A 15786-nucleotide genomic window follows, 5' to 3' on the forward strand; every position below is an offset into this window, starting at 1 on the left:
GGATTGTGAGTTTGAGCCCCATGTTGGGCATAGAGATTACCTAAAAATAAAAGTCTTTAAAAAATAATAGCTATCATTTACTGAGCACCCCCACTTTACTTGGTGCTATAGGTACACAGATAAGAATCAACCCTGTTGGTTGAAGAAAGCCGGACAAGTAAATATAACATGACTATACAGATACTGTGACAGGTCTGTGCAGGAAAAAGTAGTGGGTATTGGAGGGGCACCAAGGGAACAATCATCTTTATGAAAGAGGGACCTGCCTCTCAGATGACACAAACTCCACCCTGACAGCTGATTGGGTAATACCTACACTCCACTGGACTTAACCATTTGTGGTATTTATTAAACTACCACGTTAAAGGCTTTAAGTATTCAAAACGGGCACTGTCAGTAACTGCAAGTGCATTCCTACAAGAAGGGTCATTTTCCCTGTCAGCATTCTTTACAAAGCCTCTTTTAGAGACTGAATAGTAGAAGCCAGGCAAGCAAAAAGAGTGGAATACTGTGATTTGCTGTACTTGCAAATGGATGGCCAATATTTGGAAAGGAGGAGGCTCAAGTAGTCTTTTCTAAGCACTGAAATAGAAGAGACAAGGCATACTGTGTTCGTCATGCCACATGATACAGGAAGGCCACAGAAGACGGGCAGTAAAGCACCTGCCCCACTGACTCGGCAAGTTGTGTGAAGGCAGCATGGTGCTCAGACTCCGACGCTTGTTTCTCTGTGTGGAGCCCTGTGCTGGACGCAGCGGTAAAGATGACCTTTCTAGGAGGCTGAGGCGTGTGTCCAAGGTGATCCAGCACAGAAAGAGCTACAGAGCCTCAGCGAAAGACTATTTGATATGCTCCAGAAATTCTAAGGATAGTTCTGTGGGCAAATGAAACTAACCTTCCTAAAAGAGAATAAATACAATGTCAACGAATGACTGCAATGAAGTCCTCCCAACCTCCTGAAGTAAGACCTTCTCCCTGAGAGCCGTGAAGAGCAAACAGCAGTGAACCTCAAGCTGCCTTCTGTAAGAAGAATGAGAGAGGCAGAAACACAAAAGGAAAATATTGGTGGAGACGAAGACTAGTATTTTTCAAGTTTGTTAAAGAAGAAGCCCATCAAGAAACAGTTATAAAACTAAGGATCTTGAAATCGTTCCCAAAACAAGATACAGATAATGAGAAAGTCTAGAAAACTTTGTTTCATGGTGTGCAGGCTTCCACCTTTAGAAGTCAACGAGGAGGACAAAACAAGTGTTAGAAGGAGAAAGTACTGATGGGGACAAGTGAGGAAATAGGAGTGCTGAGTGGAAATTCATAGACACCAGTCCTATCCCATTACCCAGTGAGGGAACTGAAGTTCAGAGAGGGTCTTGGACTCCTGAGACACAAATAGGACTCGTTTCACCCCGCAGGGTACAGCACTGCAGCTGAAGGCTCAGTTCAGCACACATGCCCCCTTGAGCTGTTTCTGAGCTGACTTGACAAAACAAAGGATCTTAATCCAGACAGCTCTTCATTTCACCACCTAATATGTCATCAAGGGATTGTTTTCTCTGCTGGGGCACTGGCACACAGTAAGCAGCTCTCTTCCCTGCCTCTCATTTTCTTAGCTACCTTTTTTTTAAAATCAGTTTTCTTCAGGCATTTTCATTATTATTGAGAAATTATTCACATATCATAAAGTTCACCCTTCTAAGGTATACAATTCATTAAGTTTTAGTATATTTATGAGGTTGTACAACTATCATCACTAATTCCAGACCATTTTCCTCTCCCCATAAAGAGACCTAATACCCCCGTAGCAGATATGCCCAATTGCCCCTCCTCCCAACCCCTAGGAACCACTATTCTGTCTTGATGGATTTATATGCAATGCATATAAATGCAATTGTACAATAGGTGGTGGTATGTGTCTGGCTTCTCTCATTAACATGTTCTTATGGCTCGTCCAGGTTGTAGCGTGCATCAGTACTTCACTCCTTTTTATGGCTGAATCCTATTCTGTCGCAGATATGCCACATTGTTCAGCTCTTTATCAGTTGATGGACTTTTGGCCGTTGTGAATAGTAGTACTATGAGCATTCATGTACAAGTTTTTGTGTGGACATACGCTTTCATTTCTCTTGGGTGTATACCCAGAATTGCAATTGCTGGATCACACAGTGACTCTTTAACTTTTTGAGGAATTAGCAGAATGTTTTTCAAAGGGCTGCACTATTTTACATTCTCATCAACAACATATGAAGAATCCAGTTTTGACACATCCTAACACTGTTATTACCCATCTTTTTTAAATAGCCATTCTAATAGGTCTAAAATGGTATCTCATTGTGATCCCAATTTTCCTTTCCCTAAGGACTAATGCTGTTGAGCATCTTTTTTTCATGTGCTTGTTGGCCATGTGTATATCTTCTTTAGAAAAATGTCTATTCAAATTTTTTGCCTGTTTTTAAATTGGGTTGTCTTTTTATCCTTGAGGTGTAAGAGTCCTTTATATATTCTGATTACCAGATCCTTATCAGATACCATGCAAATATTTTCTCCCTTTCTCTGTGGGGTTTCTTGAGGTGCCCTTTGAAGCACTCTTGGGCTACTCGTAAAAAATATTAAAACACTTTTAAATTAGGAAAATGTAATCGGTGTCTGAATTATACATTTAAATTTAAAAAGGATTGTAATTTCACGAGAAAACCGTTGTATCCAGACCACATTTTGAGGCTTCCAAAAAGTCTCGAGTTCATTATGGGATCCATCATAATGATAGCTATCGCTTTTACAGCAGTTATGAGCCAAGCACTGTTTGGGCGCTTTGCATGTATTAACTTACTCAGTTCCCACGACAATCCTATGAGGTAGAGATTAATCATCATACTCATTGTACAAATAAAATGGATGCTGAGGGAGGTTAAGTAATTTGCCTGTAGCCAGAGAGTAAGTGGCAGAGATGCACTCCAGATTCCAACGCTCTTAACCACCTGAGACTGTCAAGGCGGAATTAAGCCATTTCAAAGAATGCCTGACCCCTCGCTTTGAGGAAATTGCAGTGTTTTCATGACGTTTGCACTCTGGACAGTTTTCCGCTTTGTACCAAGCCAGAAACTAGTGCCACCCTTCCAGGCGTCTTCATTGCGCTCTTCCTTTCCCGTCTGACTTCAAATCCCTCTCCTCTCCACCGGAGGCTTTCGTTTTTGGAAGTTAACTGCGAAGTCGCCGGCGTTTCCCAGGTGGAGTTGTTCTAAATTTCTGACGGCCAATAGGCGCCGAGGAGCTACGGTTTCACCCCAATGAGGCTCACAGCGGAGCTATGGGCGGAGCCAGCGAAGGGGGCGGGAACGGAGCCCCTGTCGGTGGTGCCTACTGTGTGTGGCGCCGGCTGCCCTGTGCGGAGCCATGAGCTGGACCTGCCCGCGTTGCCAGCAACCCGTTTTCTTCGGTGAGGCCCGGGCTGAGGAGGGGGAGATGGGGCGAGTGTGAGCCGGGGCGTTCGAGGAGCTCAGACCCCCCTTCCAACTCTGGGGCGCAGGGCACTCGGGCGGGTTGGAGCTGACATCCCGGGGACACTCCCCATCGTCTCTAGGAAGCAGGGGGGTGGGACTGAGGAAGGAAAAGGGGGCGCCCGCTGCGTGTCCTGGCTTCCCACAGCCTGGTTCCACCCTGTCCCCCACAGCGGAGAAGGTGAGCTCCCTGGGCAAGAACTGGCACCGCTTCTGCCTGAAATGTGAGCGCTGCCACAGCGTCCTGTCCCCAGGAGGACATGCAGAGGTGAGGCCTGGCCAGGGCGCACAGCCCTGTGTCACTGTTCCCTAAGCACCAGCCCCCAATTTCTGCTCCAGAAGCTCACTAAAGGCAGCCTCAGCAATCAAATACCAAGACAACCTATGTGGAGGGCCCACACCAGCCAGGATTAGGGACACCTGAGTTGTGCCGGTGGACCCGGTTGCCTTTTGGTGGGGAGGGGAGGGAAGCAGCGGTCTTCTGACCTGCTCTTGCCCTTTCTCCTGACCACAGTGGCAATTCTGACATGCTAGCTCACCCTCCACCCCTCCCAGCCCCACCAGCCCAGGCCAATGGACAGACACACCCGGCAGTCTGTCTTGACGGAAGGCCTGTGGGACACAGGAGAACCCCACCCCCCACCCCGCCCCGTCCTTTAGCCCTGAGCAGCCCTCTTTCCTCTGCTTGTGCCTAGCACAACGGGAGGCCGTATTGCCACAAGCCATGCTATGGGGCTCTCTTCGGACCCAGGGGTAAGTACCAGCCTAGAAGAGGCCAGGGGACAGCAGGACCCTCTCTGTGGCTGGGAGCTGGAGGTTCAAGCCTGACAGCCTCTGTTTTCTCTGCAGGGGTGAACATTGGTGGTGTGGGTTCCTACCTCTACAACCCTCCCACTCCCACCCCAGCCAGCACCACTCCCCTCAGCCCCAGCAGTTTCAGCCCCCCCAGGCCCAGGACTGACCTCCCCCAGGGCAAGAAAAGTAAGTGAAGTTGGGCCCCACTCCTCCTCATCCCCAGGCTGGAACAGGGTAGACCAGGTGGCAGTCTCCCACCTAGTCCTCTGCTTCACAGTCCTACAACTTTGTGGCAAGGTCTTATTTGTGGCCCTTTTGGGGGGGTTCTCTCGTGTCAGCTGCTGAGTTAAGAGGTAAATTGGGTAGATGGCATTATCACCCCCATTTTACAGGTGAGGAATTCGAGGTTTGGAGAGAGCGAGTGGCCTTGTAGAGTCACACAGCTAGTCAGAGGCAAAGCTGGCCCAGAATTCAGGCCTCTCCCAGGCCAAGGCCATGGAAAGAATGACCTAGGAATGAGAGGTCCTTGAGACAGGGCCAGCCCCTCATATTCTTCCACTCCTCCCCTCTCCCTGTTCCTTCCTCCCTCCCCTAGAGTGGGCAATGACACCATGCTCCCCAACACCTGACACCCATGCCCCAGCCTGCTCCTGTATCAGCTCAGGTTTCCTGAGGATTGAGTTGCTGACAGGGTTGAGCTGGTGGGTACCTGAGCCCCTGGGAGGAGAAGGAAGCAGGTGGTCCCTTCTGCAGAAAGGGATGGCACAGGAGGTGGGGGGGAGGGGGTCATAGGAGACTCAGCTCTGCCCAAGAAAGCAGACTCATGACCAGCTGGGTGGGGGGCTCTGGGATGAGCATGGCTTTTGGAAGATGCCATGTACAGGCTGGTGCTGATGGGCCCTGCTTAGGCCTGGCCCCCACCTCAGCCCTAGCCAGGGCCTCTTCCCCCTTAAAGGCCCTCCCCACCTGAAGACATTCACTGGGGAGACTTCACTGTGCCCTGGCTGTGAGGAACCTGTCTATTTTGGTAAGTTACAATGGAAAGCTTGGGGAGGGGGACAGGATGGGCATCAAAGTGTAAGGAGGTGGTGCAAAGCAGGTAGGTCTCCTTGCTCTGCCCCTAGAATTACCAGTTCTCTCCACCACCAGCTGAGAAGGTGATGTCTTTGGGCAGAAATTGGCACCGACCCTGTCTGAGGTGCCAGCGCTGCCGGAAGACCCTGACTGCCGGGAGTCATGCTGAGGTGAACAGCGCAGGGATGGGTGCTTATGTTGCGAGGAGGGAGGCTGGAGATGGGAAGAGCGCCAAGCTGAGATGGCTCTCTTTCTCTCTATGTCTCAGCATGACGGCGTCCCCTACTGCCACATCCCCTGCTACGGCTACCTGTTTGGCCCCAAAGGTGGGCAGCCCCACCCCAGACAGCGGGCCTAAAGTATGGCATGTGGGTCTGTGGTGATGTGTGGTCAACTTCCCCTGTAGTCAAACACACCCCAGACCCCTCCCGATTCCCTTCAGCCCTCAGCCCAACACCACCCAGCCCCAAGGCCCTTGGTGATGGGGCTCTCTCCCTCAGGTGTGAACATTGGCGATGTGGGCTGCTACATCTATGACCCCGTGGAGATAAAATCTAAATGAGATGTTCACAGGAGAGGTCACTCTAATTCGGGCCTCATACCATCCCGTCCATGGTCCAGTGGGAGCTACAGAATTCTCCAGTCCCACAGGGGGAAGATGATCTTCCAGTGGCCTGGGCCTAGCTAGGCTCTGTGGTAGACCAGGGAGTCTAGACCTTGCCCATTCCTCCTTTTCCCATTCCTATCTGGCCAGGGCACATAGGCCACCACATTTTAAAGGGTAGCCTCCTGGCCTTCCCAGTCCCTTGCCCTAGCAAATTCTATAACTTCAAGATACTTAAAAAATGTGTTTATTCTTGCTTCTCCAATAAAATGTTGGCTCCCATGCCTTCCACTCTTCTTTGGGCATGAGGCCTAAACAATGCGTTGGAGGATGGGAGGTATGTGGGATGCATTACTCTACAATGTGCCTGGGAAGTACAGGGCCAGTCATGGGAACAAAGAGCTCTGTTCTCCTGGTACCCTCGTCCTGGGCAGCTCCCAGTACCATACAGCGGACAGCATGCCCACCAGGCTGTTGGTGCCAGAAGTCATCATAGGGCAGTCCCTTCTTTAGTACCGTCTCTAGAAGAAGCACGTTATTCAGCATCTCGTTTGAGCATGACAACAGCTAGTTCCTGTGGTGAGGTCTGCTGAGAGGCCTCATTATCCATTTGAGAGATGAACAGACTGAAGCCTTGAGAGGGAAAGCCACATGCCTAAGGTCACACAGCAAATCAGTGGCAAAGTTGGGATCAGATCCCAGGGTCAGACTGGCTTCCTATCCAGGGCTCATCCCACAACTCACTGCTGACCCAAACCCTTGGGGCACCTTCATTTATAGAACTCCTCCAGCCTTGAAAAGGGTACCAGAATGATTCAGCAACCCACTGCATTCTGGGAAGTCACCCAGCTGCTGGAGGCCAAATAGTCAAGGCTGAATGAGCACAGAGAGGGGGCACTGGTGGCAACCCCAGCCCTGGGGAGGGAGCTTGATGTCCCAGCCCCAGCCACAGGGCCTGCCCTTCTGGTCTTCCAGCCCCTGCTGCAGAACTTCTGTGGAGGGCCTGCCCCTGATACCACTCAGTCCTGGACCTGCTTCATGGGCATCTCTTCCTCCTGAAGCCTGGATGGGGCACTGGGAAGGAAGGAGTCATGAGCAATGGTGGGATTTAGCCCCTGGGCCTCCCACCGAAGCCTACCCCATCAGAGCTGGCCTACACCTCTCCCCAGCAGCTGGTGTACAAACATGGGTACCCCCACAGGTGACTCCCACACATGCTTGTATACATCCCTGATGCAGAGGCATACCTGAGTGTGCACGCATCCTCCTCTTCCTGGACAATCTTGGATAGCCACGTACACACACACATATGGACTCGTATACTTTTATAGACCTCGAGTCCTACACCCACGCACACTTGCATAGAAGCACCAGATACACAACATGCAGACACGTCTTCTTCTCTGAATCCTACCTAAGGCGTCAGGTGCTTGAGCACTCACTCCCACACGCATGTGCTCACACCAACCGTTCTGTGCACACACCTCCTCTCCACGTCCTGGATGGTCTCTGGCAGCTGTGCTTGCCTCGTCTCTGGTAGCAGGAGGGCAGTGCAGGCAGCCAGCAGGACAATCCCCCCATAAGTGAGCTTGGGCAGCGACAGCCATATTCCATCCAGCAAGGCCGCCAGTGGGGCCAAAGAGCCTCCCAGCCTGCCCACCAGTGAAGTCAGCCCCATCCCTGTCTGTCTGTTCGGAGAGAGGATAGGGGACGGGGTTGGTGTTCACACCTACTTAGGGTCATGCCTCACAGGGCTCCCATCCTGGGCAGAGAGGTCCTGATATCCCCATCCCTCTAGATGGCTAAGAAAGCTGTGGCTTCTTTCAGGTGGTCTTCCCACCTGTCCCCAGGCCAGGGACCCCCAAGCCAGCATTCACCAGAGGACGGGACCCCCATTCTGACAGAACCAATCAGGTACTGCTGAAGGAAAAGAAAAGTCATCAGAAAGGGGGTGGGGAAAGGGTAGTGTGGAAGGAAGAGGGTCCTGCCATGTTGGTGGAGGACGAGCAAGGCTTTCTAAACACACCCAGCTGCCTACAAGTCTTCTTCTCCCCACCTGCCAATAGCTAGCTGAAAGGGCACCAGGAGACGCCTGGGTGGCCAAGTCGGTTGAGCGTGGCCACTCTGGATTTTGGCTCAGGTCATGATCTGGGGGTCGTGGGATGAAGCCCCGCCTCAGATCGGTGGGAGTCTGCTTGAGATTCTTTCCCTTTCCCTCTCCCTGTCCTTCTGCCCCTCTCCCCATTCCATGTTCTCTCTCTCTAAAATGAATAAAATCTTTAAAAAGGTTAAAAAAAAGGGGGGGCAGGCCTTAAGTTCAGAGACAACCCTTTAGGGCAGTTTTGCCTGGGCTGTGGTGAATGGGAAGGGAAGGGCAGATGGCGCTTTTTGTGATGGTTTTGTTTTAAAGGAGGCTCAGAGAAGTGTGACCTCGCTCAGGGTCACTTACTAAAGATAAAATGCTCTGCCTTCTCCCAGATTTAAGCAAGCACAGACGGCTCTGATTAGTTCCATATCCTGGGTCTAGTGTAAGGAATGGGTGGGAGGAACTGGGCTGCAGTGTGTGTGTGTGTGTGTGTGTGTGTGTGTGTGTAGGGGGTGTGTGTAGGGTGTTGGTAAAAAGACGTGACTACAAGCCTGGGGATTGCCTGGGACCCAAGCTCCCCTCACCTGAGCACAGTAGGGTACAACTCCGACGTGAACAGGTAGGCAGTGGTGAAGGCAGCTTCAGAAAAACCTTTCCCTATCACCGCCAGGGCGGTGCTCCAGGCCCCCATCTCTGGAGGAACAGGGGTTCAGGCAGTGAGCGGAGCTTGTGCGAGACCCACAGCTCCCAGGATGGGAGGCTCCCCTAGTGCAGGGCTTTGAGTACTGGCTTCCGGGAAGGGGCGGGCGGTCTTGGGCAGGAGGCGGGGCCTCCGGGGAGTGGGTGGGGCTCACCCGAGGTCACCAGGAGACTGATCCCCAAAGCGAGGGCGGTGCCCAGCAGCGTTCCTGCTTGCGTGAGACGGCGTCCCGCGTGGCGCACCAACAGGTAGACCAGCAGCTTGGAGGGCAGCTCCACAGCCCCGAACAGCAGCTGCGTTTGGTACACGTTCAGCCCCAGCCCCGATATGTCCAGGCTCAGGCCGTAATAGGAGAAATTCACTCCAAACCTGAAGGGGGTCGCGATGCCACTCAGGGGCCGTCCTTGTCACCCTCCACTCCTGTCCTCTCTTTTTAGGGAGGCTTGGCCTTTTAGAGGGACCACCTCCCCCACCTCCAGAGCCCAATGTCCGCCACCTTCCCTGTCCCCATAATCCCCCCGGGAGTGTGCAGCATGTGCCAAGGGACAAAGTGTCTTTACCTAATCTTCACAGCAAGCCTGTGAGGTAGGGACTAACAGCGTCCTGTTTTGCGGAAGGGGCTCTGAGGCTCGGTGTTAAGTGACCTGTCCAAGCTCTCACAGAAGTGGCAGAGCCTGAATTGGAGCCCTGCCTCTGATGCCTGCTCCATCTTGTGACTTCCCAGAGCCCTATGTCCCCAGAGGCTGGTCCTCCTGCACAGTTAACAGTTCACTCATCCATCCTCCTCTCACACTCCGCACCACCCTGGAGTCCGCTGCCTCTCTGTCCGCCCCTCCCCACCCTGCCAGGCCCAGGCCAGGCCCCCTCCTCACCACACCACCATGCAGCATAGTGAGATGTGTCGGAGCCGTGGGGTCCGGAACAGGTCTAGGTACGAGGGTCTTTGAACCACTCGCTCCTGAGCGGCCACTTTGTTCAGGGCCTGGTGGGAGAGAAGGAGAGTCTGTGACATCGGAGTTGGCTTAGGCACCTGGCTTAGCTAGGCACATTGATCTCTCTGGGTCTCTCCTCCCCCTCCTTCAGCAGCGGGGGTGGGGATGTGCTTGCAAGCTGAGCAGGGTGGGCCCTGAGTCAAGGATGTGGCGCAGCAGGGCCAGGTAGGACATCTTGAAGAGCATGGAACTCTCCCCTGGGGGCGGGAGCTTTTCCTGCACACACAGTGGGCCCCAGGAAGGGGGCGCTTGACGTAGGCCTCACGCACACACACGCACACACACACACACACACACGCACCCCCCCCCCACGCTTGCATGCGCTCACACAGACGTTCTCCCTCACCTCCTGGCTCAGGCCGTCTTCACCCACGGGCCGCCCGTTGAGCCTGGCACAGCGGAGCAGGTACCTGTGAGCCTCCTCCACGCGGCCCTGGGTCAGAAGCCAGCGTGCAGACTCAGGCACCCACCTGGGGGACGGCAGGAGGCCCTTCAGGCAAAGGCAGCACCCACAGCCACATCTCCCTCCTGCGCACGCCACGGCCTGTCAGCCGGGGCTCCCGCTCGTGCAGTCCCCCAACGTGGCGCAAACCCTCCTCACCCGATGAACTTTTACTCATCCTTTAAGGCCCAACTCAAAAGCCACCTCCTCCCGCACTTCCTCACCCAGGCCTAGGTCCACCACAGCCTGCGATTCCCTTCTCTATTCAGCTGGACTGGTACCATTCCCAAGACCTCAGCCCCAGGCATCAGCCACCCACTTCTCCCACAGGCAACAGGAGGGCATAGGATGAAGGAGAGTCTCCTTCTGTATGTCTCCAGACATCCAGAAATCCTTGAAGAGCATCAAAAGTTCGTTTTTGGGAGGCGATGCAATGCCCACCCTGCTTGGCTTCCGACCCTCCTGCTTGGACTCCCTACCGCTAGGCGGGCCCTGTCTCTCCATCCCTGTCTCTCTTGTTGCTCCTTCGACCACCTCTATACGTCCCCCTGAATCTGCCTTTCAGTCTGGTCTCTGTCACTTTCTGTCTCTCACTGAGTCTGTCTCTGTCTCTCCACTGTCTCTACATGTTGTTTTGTGTGTCTCTGCTTCTCGTGTCGGTCTCTCTTTCTCTCTTTTTCTACTTCTCAGTCACTGACTTTCTCTTTCTCTTCATCTCTCAGTCACTCTGTATTCAAATCTCAGCCTCTGATTAATTCTGTCTCTGACGTCCTCTATCTCCCACTCCCAAGCTGCCCACATTCCTCACCAGAGGCTGAGGATTCCTGGGGCACAAGGCAGAGTGACAGCCAGCAGAAGCCATCGCCAGTCCCGTATCAGGTACCCGACCAGCGCCAACAGCATCACGCCCACTGTCCAGAAGGTGCCGCTCAGGACACCTGCCACGGTGCGATGCCCCACATCCAGCCATTCCATTTCTGGGCCCAGGGCGGGGGCCAGAGACAGGAAGAAAGTTAGCAAGGACCCGATGGGTTCAGTCTCACCCCTGACAACTGCCTCCCCCCAGGCTGCTAGGCCCTGCCCATCTTCCGCCTGCCTCACCCAGCGGCATCACGATGATGGTGAAGCCGGCGAGAGCCGCGCCAGTGAGGGTGCGGGTGATGACGAACATGATGTAGCTGACTGAGGCTGCAGACGCCAGGCCCAGCCCCAGCGAACTCACGTAGGCCACCAGCAGCAGACGGCGCCGCCCGAACCTACGCGGGGGTCATGCGGGGTGAGCTCCCTGGAGAGGGGGACGTCCCACGACAGAGGTAGACCAAGCCCAAACCGCAGCTCGTGGGAGAGGGTTCCCCACCCCCTCCCTTGTTGCCGCCCTCCACCGCACCCCACCTGTCAGACAGGTATCCGAAGGCCACGGCCCCCACCAGCACACCGGCAAAAAAGAAAGTGGAAGTGGCTTTGTTCAGGCCTTTCTGCTCACACACGAGGTCCCACTGCAGGGACAAACAGGGAGGGGCCTCCCATGGGCGCAGGCCCTCTCCAGCTAGCACCAACCCTACCTCTCCAGACTCGGGGGCCTGCTGAGGTCAACGGTCCCATCCTGGTACCTCCATGCCAGATAGTAAACCCTCAACTATTTCCACCCCAACTTGAGGGGTAAGAGACTTTGGCCCTCCCCAGTCCTGCAGCCTCAGCTTCTTTCCGTGGAGGGCCTTCGCTTTGACAACAGGTCAGCTCCTCTCCAGACAGACTCTGCCCCCATCTGCGTTCACCTCTAGATGGATTATATAAATCCCAGACCTGGGGCCAAAAAGAAGAAGAGAAAGGCGGAGTCCTGTGTTGTTTCTCCTCCTACTCCTCTAGAAACGCCCTTCTCAACTCTCTCCCCCAGCTCGCTGGAGCCGTCTCAGCCCTTACCTGCCTTAATCACCTCCCAACTGACAACTGCAGCTCCCGTGTAGGGGCTCCTCACTACAGGCCAGGAACGAAGCTCACTGCTTTAAATTCATAGATCCCATCTACAGATAGGTAAACTGAGACTCTAAAACGTACGGTAATGTGTCTCATGCCCACACAGGAATCACCCAAGGCAGTGGCAGGCCCATCCCACTCACGTGCCCCCCAGGCTCGCACTCCGTACCTCGGTTGCAATGGTGGAGGAGAACTCGGAGCGGTCGTAGTCCCAGCCCTGAGGGCAGGGCGCTGTGGAGGGCTCACCCTCCATCTGCTCAGGGCTCTGACCCGCTCCCCAAAACGTAGTGTTGGGGAGGGCCTGGGAGTGGGTGAAGTAGAGGCAGGAGCTGAGGGTGCCATCAGGCTCCCGGGGCAGGTGGGCCTCCAGCCATGCGTCCTGGGGGCTGAGGTTGGCGGGGGCACCGGGCAGCGCACAGCGGTGGGCAGGTACAGCCGCCAGGAAGATGGGCAGGAGGAAGTGCATGGGCAGCAGCACCCGGGGCAGGGCCAGCAGGGCCACGTTCCACAGCTGGAAGGGCCCAAAGCCGCCCACCTGGTCTAGCAGCTCCTCGAATCTCATGCCGCCCACCCGCCAACGGTTCTCAGTGCGGGCTTCCTCTGTCGTGCTCAGGGCAGCACAGCCCACCTGCCACTTGGACCCTTGGACTCTGGAGGCGGGAGCAGTCAGACTGAAGAGCAGAGAGCCTGCAGTCAGAACCCGGCCCTCGGGGGCTGGGCTAGCACTGGGCCCTCCCTGGTCACCAGGTCTTCAGGGATCCCTGCTTGTTTGGCCCACAGCCTGGGGGAGGGGCTGCCATCCATTCAGAGGTCACTGACTCTGTGGCTCTGGGACTTACAGGTCGGTGCTCAGGGACCAAGCGGGGTAGCCTCGGGTTGCCATGATGGGGTAGCTGGGTGTGTGGGAAGTGAGTCCCTAGTCCCTTGATCGAAAGAGCTACAAGAGTCCCTAGGAGGAGGAGTCCTGGGGGGCACGGGGACAACTCTCCCGGGAAGCCCTTTGTTTTATGGAAGATTTAGGTCAACCTTCCCTAATGAAGCCACAGCTTGGCTGGGCCGCCAGGATTCGAGAATGAGGGCCAGGGGGTGCCTGGGTGGCTCAGTTGGTTAAGCATCCGGCGGGTGATTTCAGCTCAGGTCATGATCTCAGGGGTCGTTTAGCAGGGAGTCTGCTTTTCTCCCTCTGCCCCTCTCCCTGCCCCTCCCCTAGCTCACTGTCTCTCTCTTTATCTCAAATAAATAAATAAATAAATAAATAAATAAATAAATAAATAAATAATTTTTTTTTAAATAAGGGGGGGTGGCGCCTAAGTGGCTCAGTCAGTGGAGCATCTGCCTTCGACTTGGGTCGTGATCCCAGGACCCTGGTATCAGGCCCCGCATCGGGCTCCCTGCTCAGTGGGGAGCCTACTTGCTTCTCCCTCTCCCTCTGCCCGCTGTTCCCCCTGCTTGTGCTGTCTCTCGAACAAACGAACACACACATACACACATACATATGTACGTATGTACATACTGAGGGCCAGGCCCTAATCAGGTGAAGAGTTCCTTCTGCTGAGCCACGAAGCCGAAGCCTCCATGTACCCTTAGGCCCCCACCTGGCGCTTATGCCCTGGCCTGAGACACACCTGGAACTGACCGGGGAGCCTAGTCGATCTGGGAGATCCCAGACCCATCACTCTCCCACTTCCCATACATGTAGTCCCTCCTGCCTGCCCCCTGCCACTATTTTCGGAGCTTCCCCTTGGGGGATTGGATGGGTAGGGAGAGAGGGGGTTTGCCAAGGTCCTGTGATAGGTACCTGCAATGCCTAAGACTCAGGGTTTGTGTGACCTTCCGTATTCAGTTCTCATTCATGGCGGAGGCCTGCGGTTTCAGGTTTATTCTGATCTGCGTCTCCAAACTCTGGGTTGGCGGAGCTGGGAAGTCGTCACATTTTTTCCAAGGGCTCCAGATTTCTAAGCAAATAGACTTGGGAACCTAAAACAAAGTTTGAAAACCACTATTCTTTTTTTTTTTTTTTAAGATTTTATTTATTTGACAGAGAGACAACCAGCAAGAGAGGGAACACAAGCAAGAGGGAGTGAGAGAGGAAGAAGCAGGCTCCTAGCAGAGGAGCCTGATGCGGGGCTCGATCCCAGAACGCCGGGATCACGCCCTGAGCCGAAGGCAGACGCTTAACGACTGCGCCACCCAGGCGCCCCATGAAAACCACTATTCTAATCTAGCTCTCACTTCAAACAGCTAAGGAAATGGGGGTGGAGAAGGGTGCTTACCGGGGCCACACTGTGACTCAGCACAGCTGGAGAGATGACTAGGACCCCTAACTCTGGCCCAGGCCTTTGACCCAAGCTGCTGGGCTCCCTGAGAAAGCTCCGGAAGGGAACTGACTCAGTGACATGGTGTGTGGTCAGGGATAGGAGGTGATCACAGGAAGATAAGCCAAGCATTCCGCAGAGTACGGTGATGCCTCAGTCACGGCCCCTGCCCTCCGTGAGCACACAGTCTAGCAGGAGGGCTAGAACCAGGTGAGCAAACCTCGCAGCTTCCAGCCTCACGCCTCTCAACCCACTCTCCACACACCTGCCACAGTGGGCATTTTATTTTATTATTTTTTATTTATTTATTAAGATTTTATTTATTTATTTGAGAGAGAGGGAATGAGAGAGAAAGCATAAGAGTGGGGAGGGTTAGAGGGAGAAGAAGACTCCCCCCTGAGCAGGGAACCTGACGTGGGACTCAGTCCCAGTACTCCAGGGTCATGACCTGAGCCCAAGGCAGTGACTTAACGAACTGAGCCACCCAGGTGCCCCTCTCAGTGGACATTTTAAATACAAAGCTGACAGGACAATGGCTCAGGGCAAAGCTCCCACTGTGGGAGAACGTAAGTAAGTCTAGCTCCTTCCTTTGGCCCACACGATCCCCCCACGCTCGGCCCCCTCCCTCAGCCTCCTCTTGGCCCTTCCCCGGCATCCCCCCTTCCCTCCGATTCCCCAAACACACCAGCCTGTGGGCACCTGACACCTCGGTGCGGTCCCCTGCGCAGCACTGGCCTCTCCCTCTTGTTCACCTGGCGGCTGCCCGAGCTGCCCTGCTCAAGAGGGACACAACCCCTGCCCTTCTTGCTCTCACCGATGTGTGACCTCTACACCGTTGGGTCCTCCCTCAGTTAATGCCATGTAATCATATATTTATGTAAAAATATAAAATACCAGGGCACCGGGCGGGCTCTGTCAGCAGAGCAAGTGACTTCATCTCAGGGTCAGGTCAAGCCTCACGTTGGACGTGGATCCTACTTAAAAAATAAATAAATATAAATAAATAAATATGAACAAACAAACAGAATACCACAACGCTTTGCAGCTTGGAGAGCTCGGTTTTGCAGACGTCTCACCTCTGTGGTCACCCAGGCTCCATAGGGACACTCTGGAGTTTTCACAGCCAAAGGAGACCACCAACGAGGCCAAGTCTGGGCATTGGCTGTGGTGCCTTGTTTATTTTCCCCCCACCATGGGAATTTCTCTCCTACCTTAACATGAGAAAGAGCTGAAAGTTAGATAGTGGTTCCTTCTCCCCTTATGCGCTGGCTCCTAAGAAACTCAGAGCTGAATCTCAGCCCTTCCCTACAGAG

General features: G+C 54.1%; 2 protein-coding genes across 14 annotated transcripts; one reads left to right on the top strand and one right to left on the bottom strand.

Annotated features, from left to right (window-relative positions):
* Window positions 1–3309: 3309 nt before the first annotated feature.
* Window positions 3310–6246, top strand: CRIP3 (cysteine rich protein 3). Of its 11 annotated transcripts, XM_045801037.2 has the most exons (8): window positions 3310–3430; window positions 3665–3759; window positions 4187–4244; window positions 4341–4472; window positions 5242–5313; window positions 5436–5530; window positions 5629–5686; window positions 5861–6246. In XM_045801037.2, exons 1-8 carry the CDS (start codon window positions 3388–3390, stop codon window positions 5920–5922), a joined length of 615 nt encoding a protein of 204 aa, XP_045656993.2. In that variant the 5' UTR covers window positions 3310–3387; the 3' UTR covers window positions 5923–6246. The 11 variants fall into 11 exon arrangements, 8 of the variants coding, with proteins under 8 accessions (XP_045656993.2, XP_087713229.1, XP_087713231.1 ...); XR_015722295.1 differs by lacking the exon at window positions 5861–6246 and having other exon boundaries at window positions 4187–4472; window positions 5411–5530; window positions 5629–5680; XR_015722294.1 differs by lacking the exons at window positions 5242–5313; window positions 5861–6246 and adding an exon at window positions 4882–4987 and having other exon boundaries at window positions 4187–4472; window positions 5629–5657.
* SLC22A7 (solute carrier family 22 member 7) lies at window positions 3352–12838 on the bottom strand. 3 transcript variants are annotated; one of them, XM_045800987.2, is made up of 10 exons: window positions 12328–12837; window positions 11577–11680; window positions 11286–11440; window positions 10993–11161; window positions 10089–10212; window positions 9623–9732; window positions 8905–9119; window positions 8635–8743; window positions 7449–7652; window positions 6196–7038 (listed from the first exon to the last, which is right to left on the bottom strand). In XM_045800987.2, exons 1-10 carry the CDS (start codon window positions 12718–12720, stop codon window positions 6984–6986), a joined length of 1638 nt encoding a protein of 545 aa, XP_045656943.1. In that variant the 5' UTR covers window positions 12721–12837; the 3' UTR covers window positions 6196–6983. The 3 variants fall into 3 exon arrangements, with proteins under 3 accessions (XP_045656952.1, XP_045656943.1, XP_087713227.1); XM_045800996.2 differs by lacking the exons at window positions 6196–7038; window positions 7449–7652 and adding an exon at window positions 3352–3442 and having other exon boundaries at window positions 12328–12838; XM_087857101.1 differs by lacking the exon at window positions 7449–7652 and having other exon boundaries at window positions 12328–12838.
* Window positions 12839–15786: the final 2948 nt, after the last annotated feature.

The sequence above is a fragment of the Ursus americanus genome, chromosome 29 (assembly GCF_024610735.1).
Source record: "Ursus americanus isolate L20-20 chromosome 29, mUrsAme1.1.p, whole genome shotgun sequence".
Taxonomy (NCBI): Eukaryota; Metazoa; Chordata; class Mammalia; order Carnivora; family Ursidae; genus Ursus; species Ursus americanus.

What these genes read in the sequence shown, in the direction of transcription:
- CRIP3 (XM_087857102.1), top strand. Translation starts at nt 3,388, where the DNA reads ATGAGCTGGACCTGCCCGCGTTGCCAGCAACCCGTTTTCTTCG. An exon ending in CCAGCAACCCGTTTTCTTCG is followed by an intron (nt 3,431 to 3,664) that starts GTGAGGCCCGGG and finishes TGTCCCCCACAG; the next exon opens with CGGAGAAGGTGAGCTCCCTG. An exon ending in TGAGGAACCTGTCTATTTTG is followed by an intron (nt 5,314 to 5,435) that starts GTAAGTTACAAT and finishes CTCCACCACCAG; the next exon opens with CTGAGAAGGTGATGTCTTTG.
- SLC22A7 (XM_045800987.2), bottom strand. Translation starts at nt 12,720, where the DNA reads ATGAGATTCGAGGAGCTGCTAGACCAGGTGGGCGGCTTTGGGCCCTTC. An exon ending in TTCGGATACCTGTCTGACAG is followed by an intron (nt 11,441 to 11,576) that starts GTGGGGTGCGGT and finishes ACCCCCGCGTAG; the next exon opens with GTTCGGGCGGCGCCGTCTGC. An exon ending in AAGACGGCCTGAGCCAGGAG is followed by an intron (nt 9,733 to 10,088) that starts GTGAGGGAGAAC and finishes CTCTCCCACCAG; the next exon opens with GCCCTGAACAAAGTGGCCGC.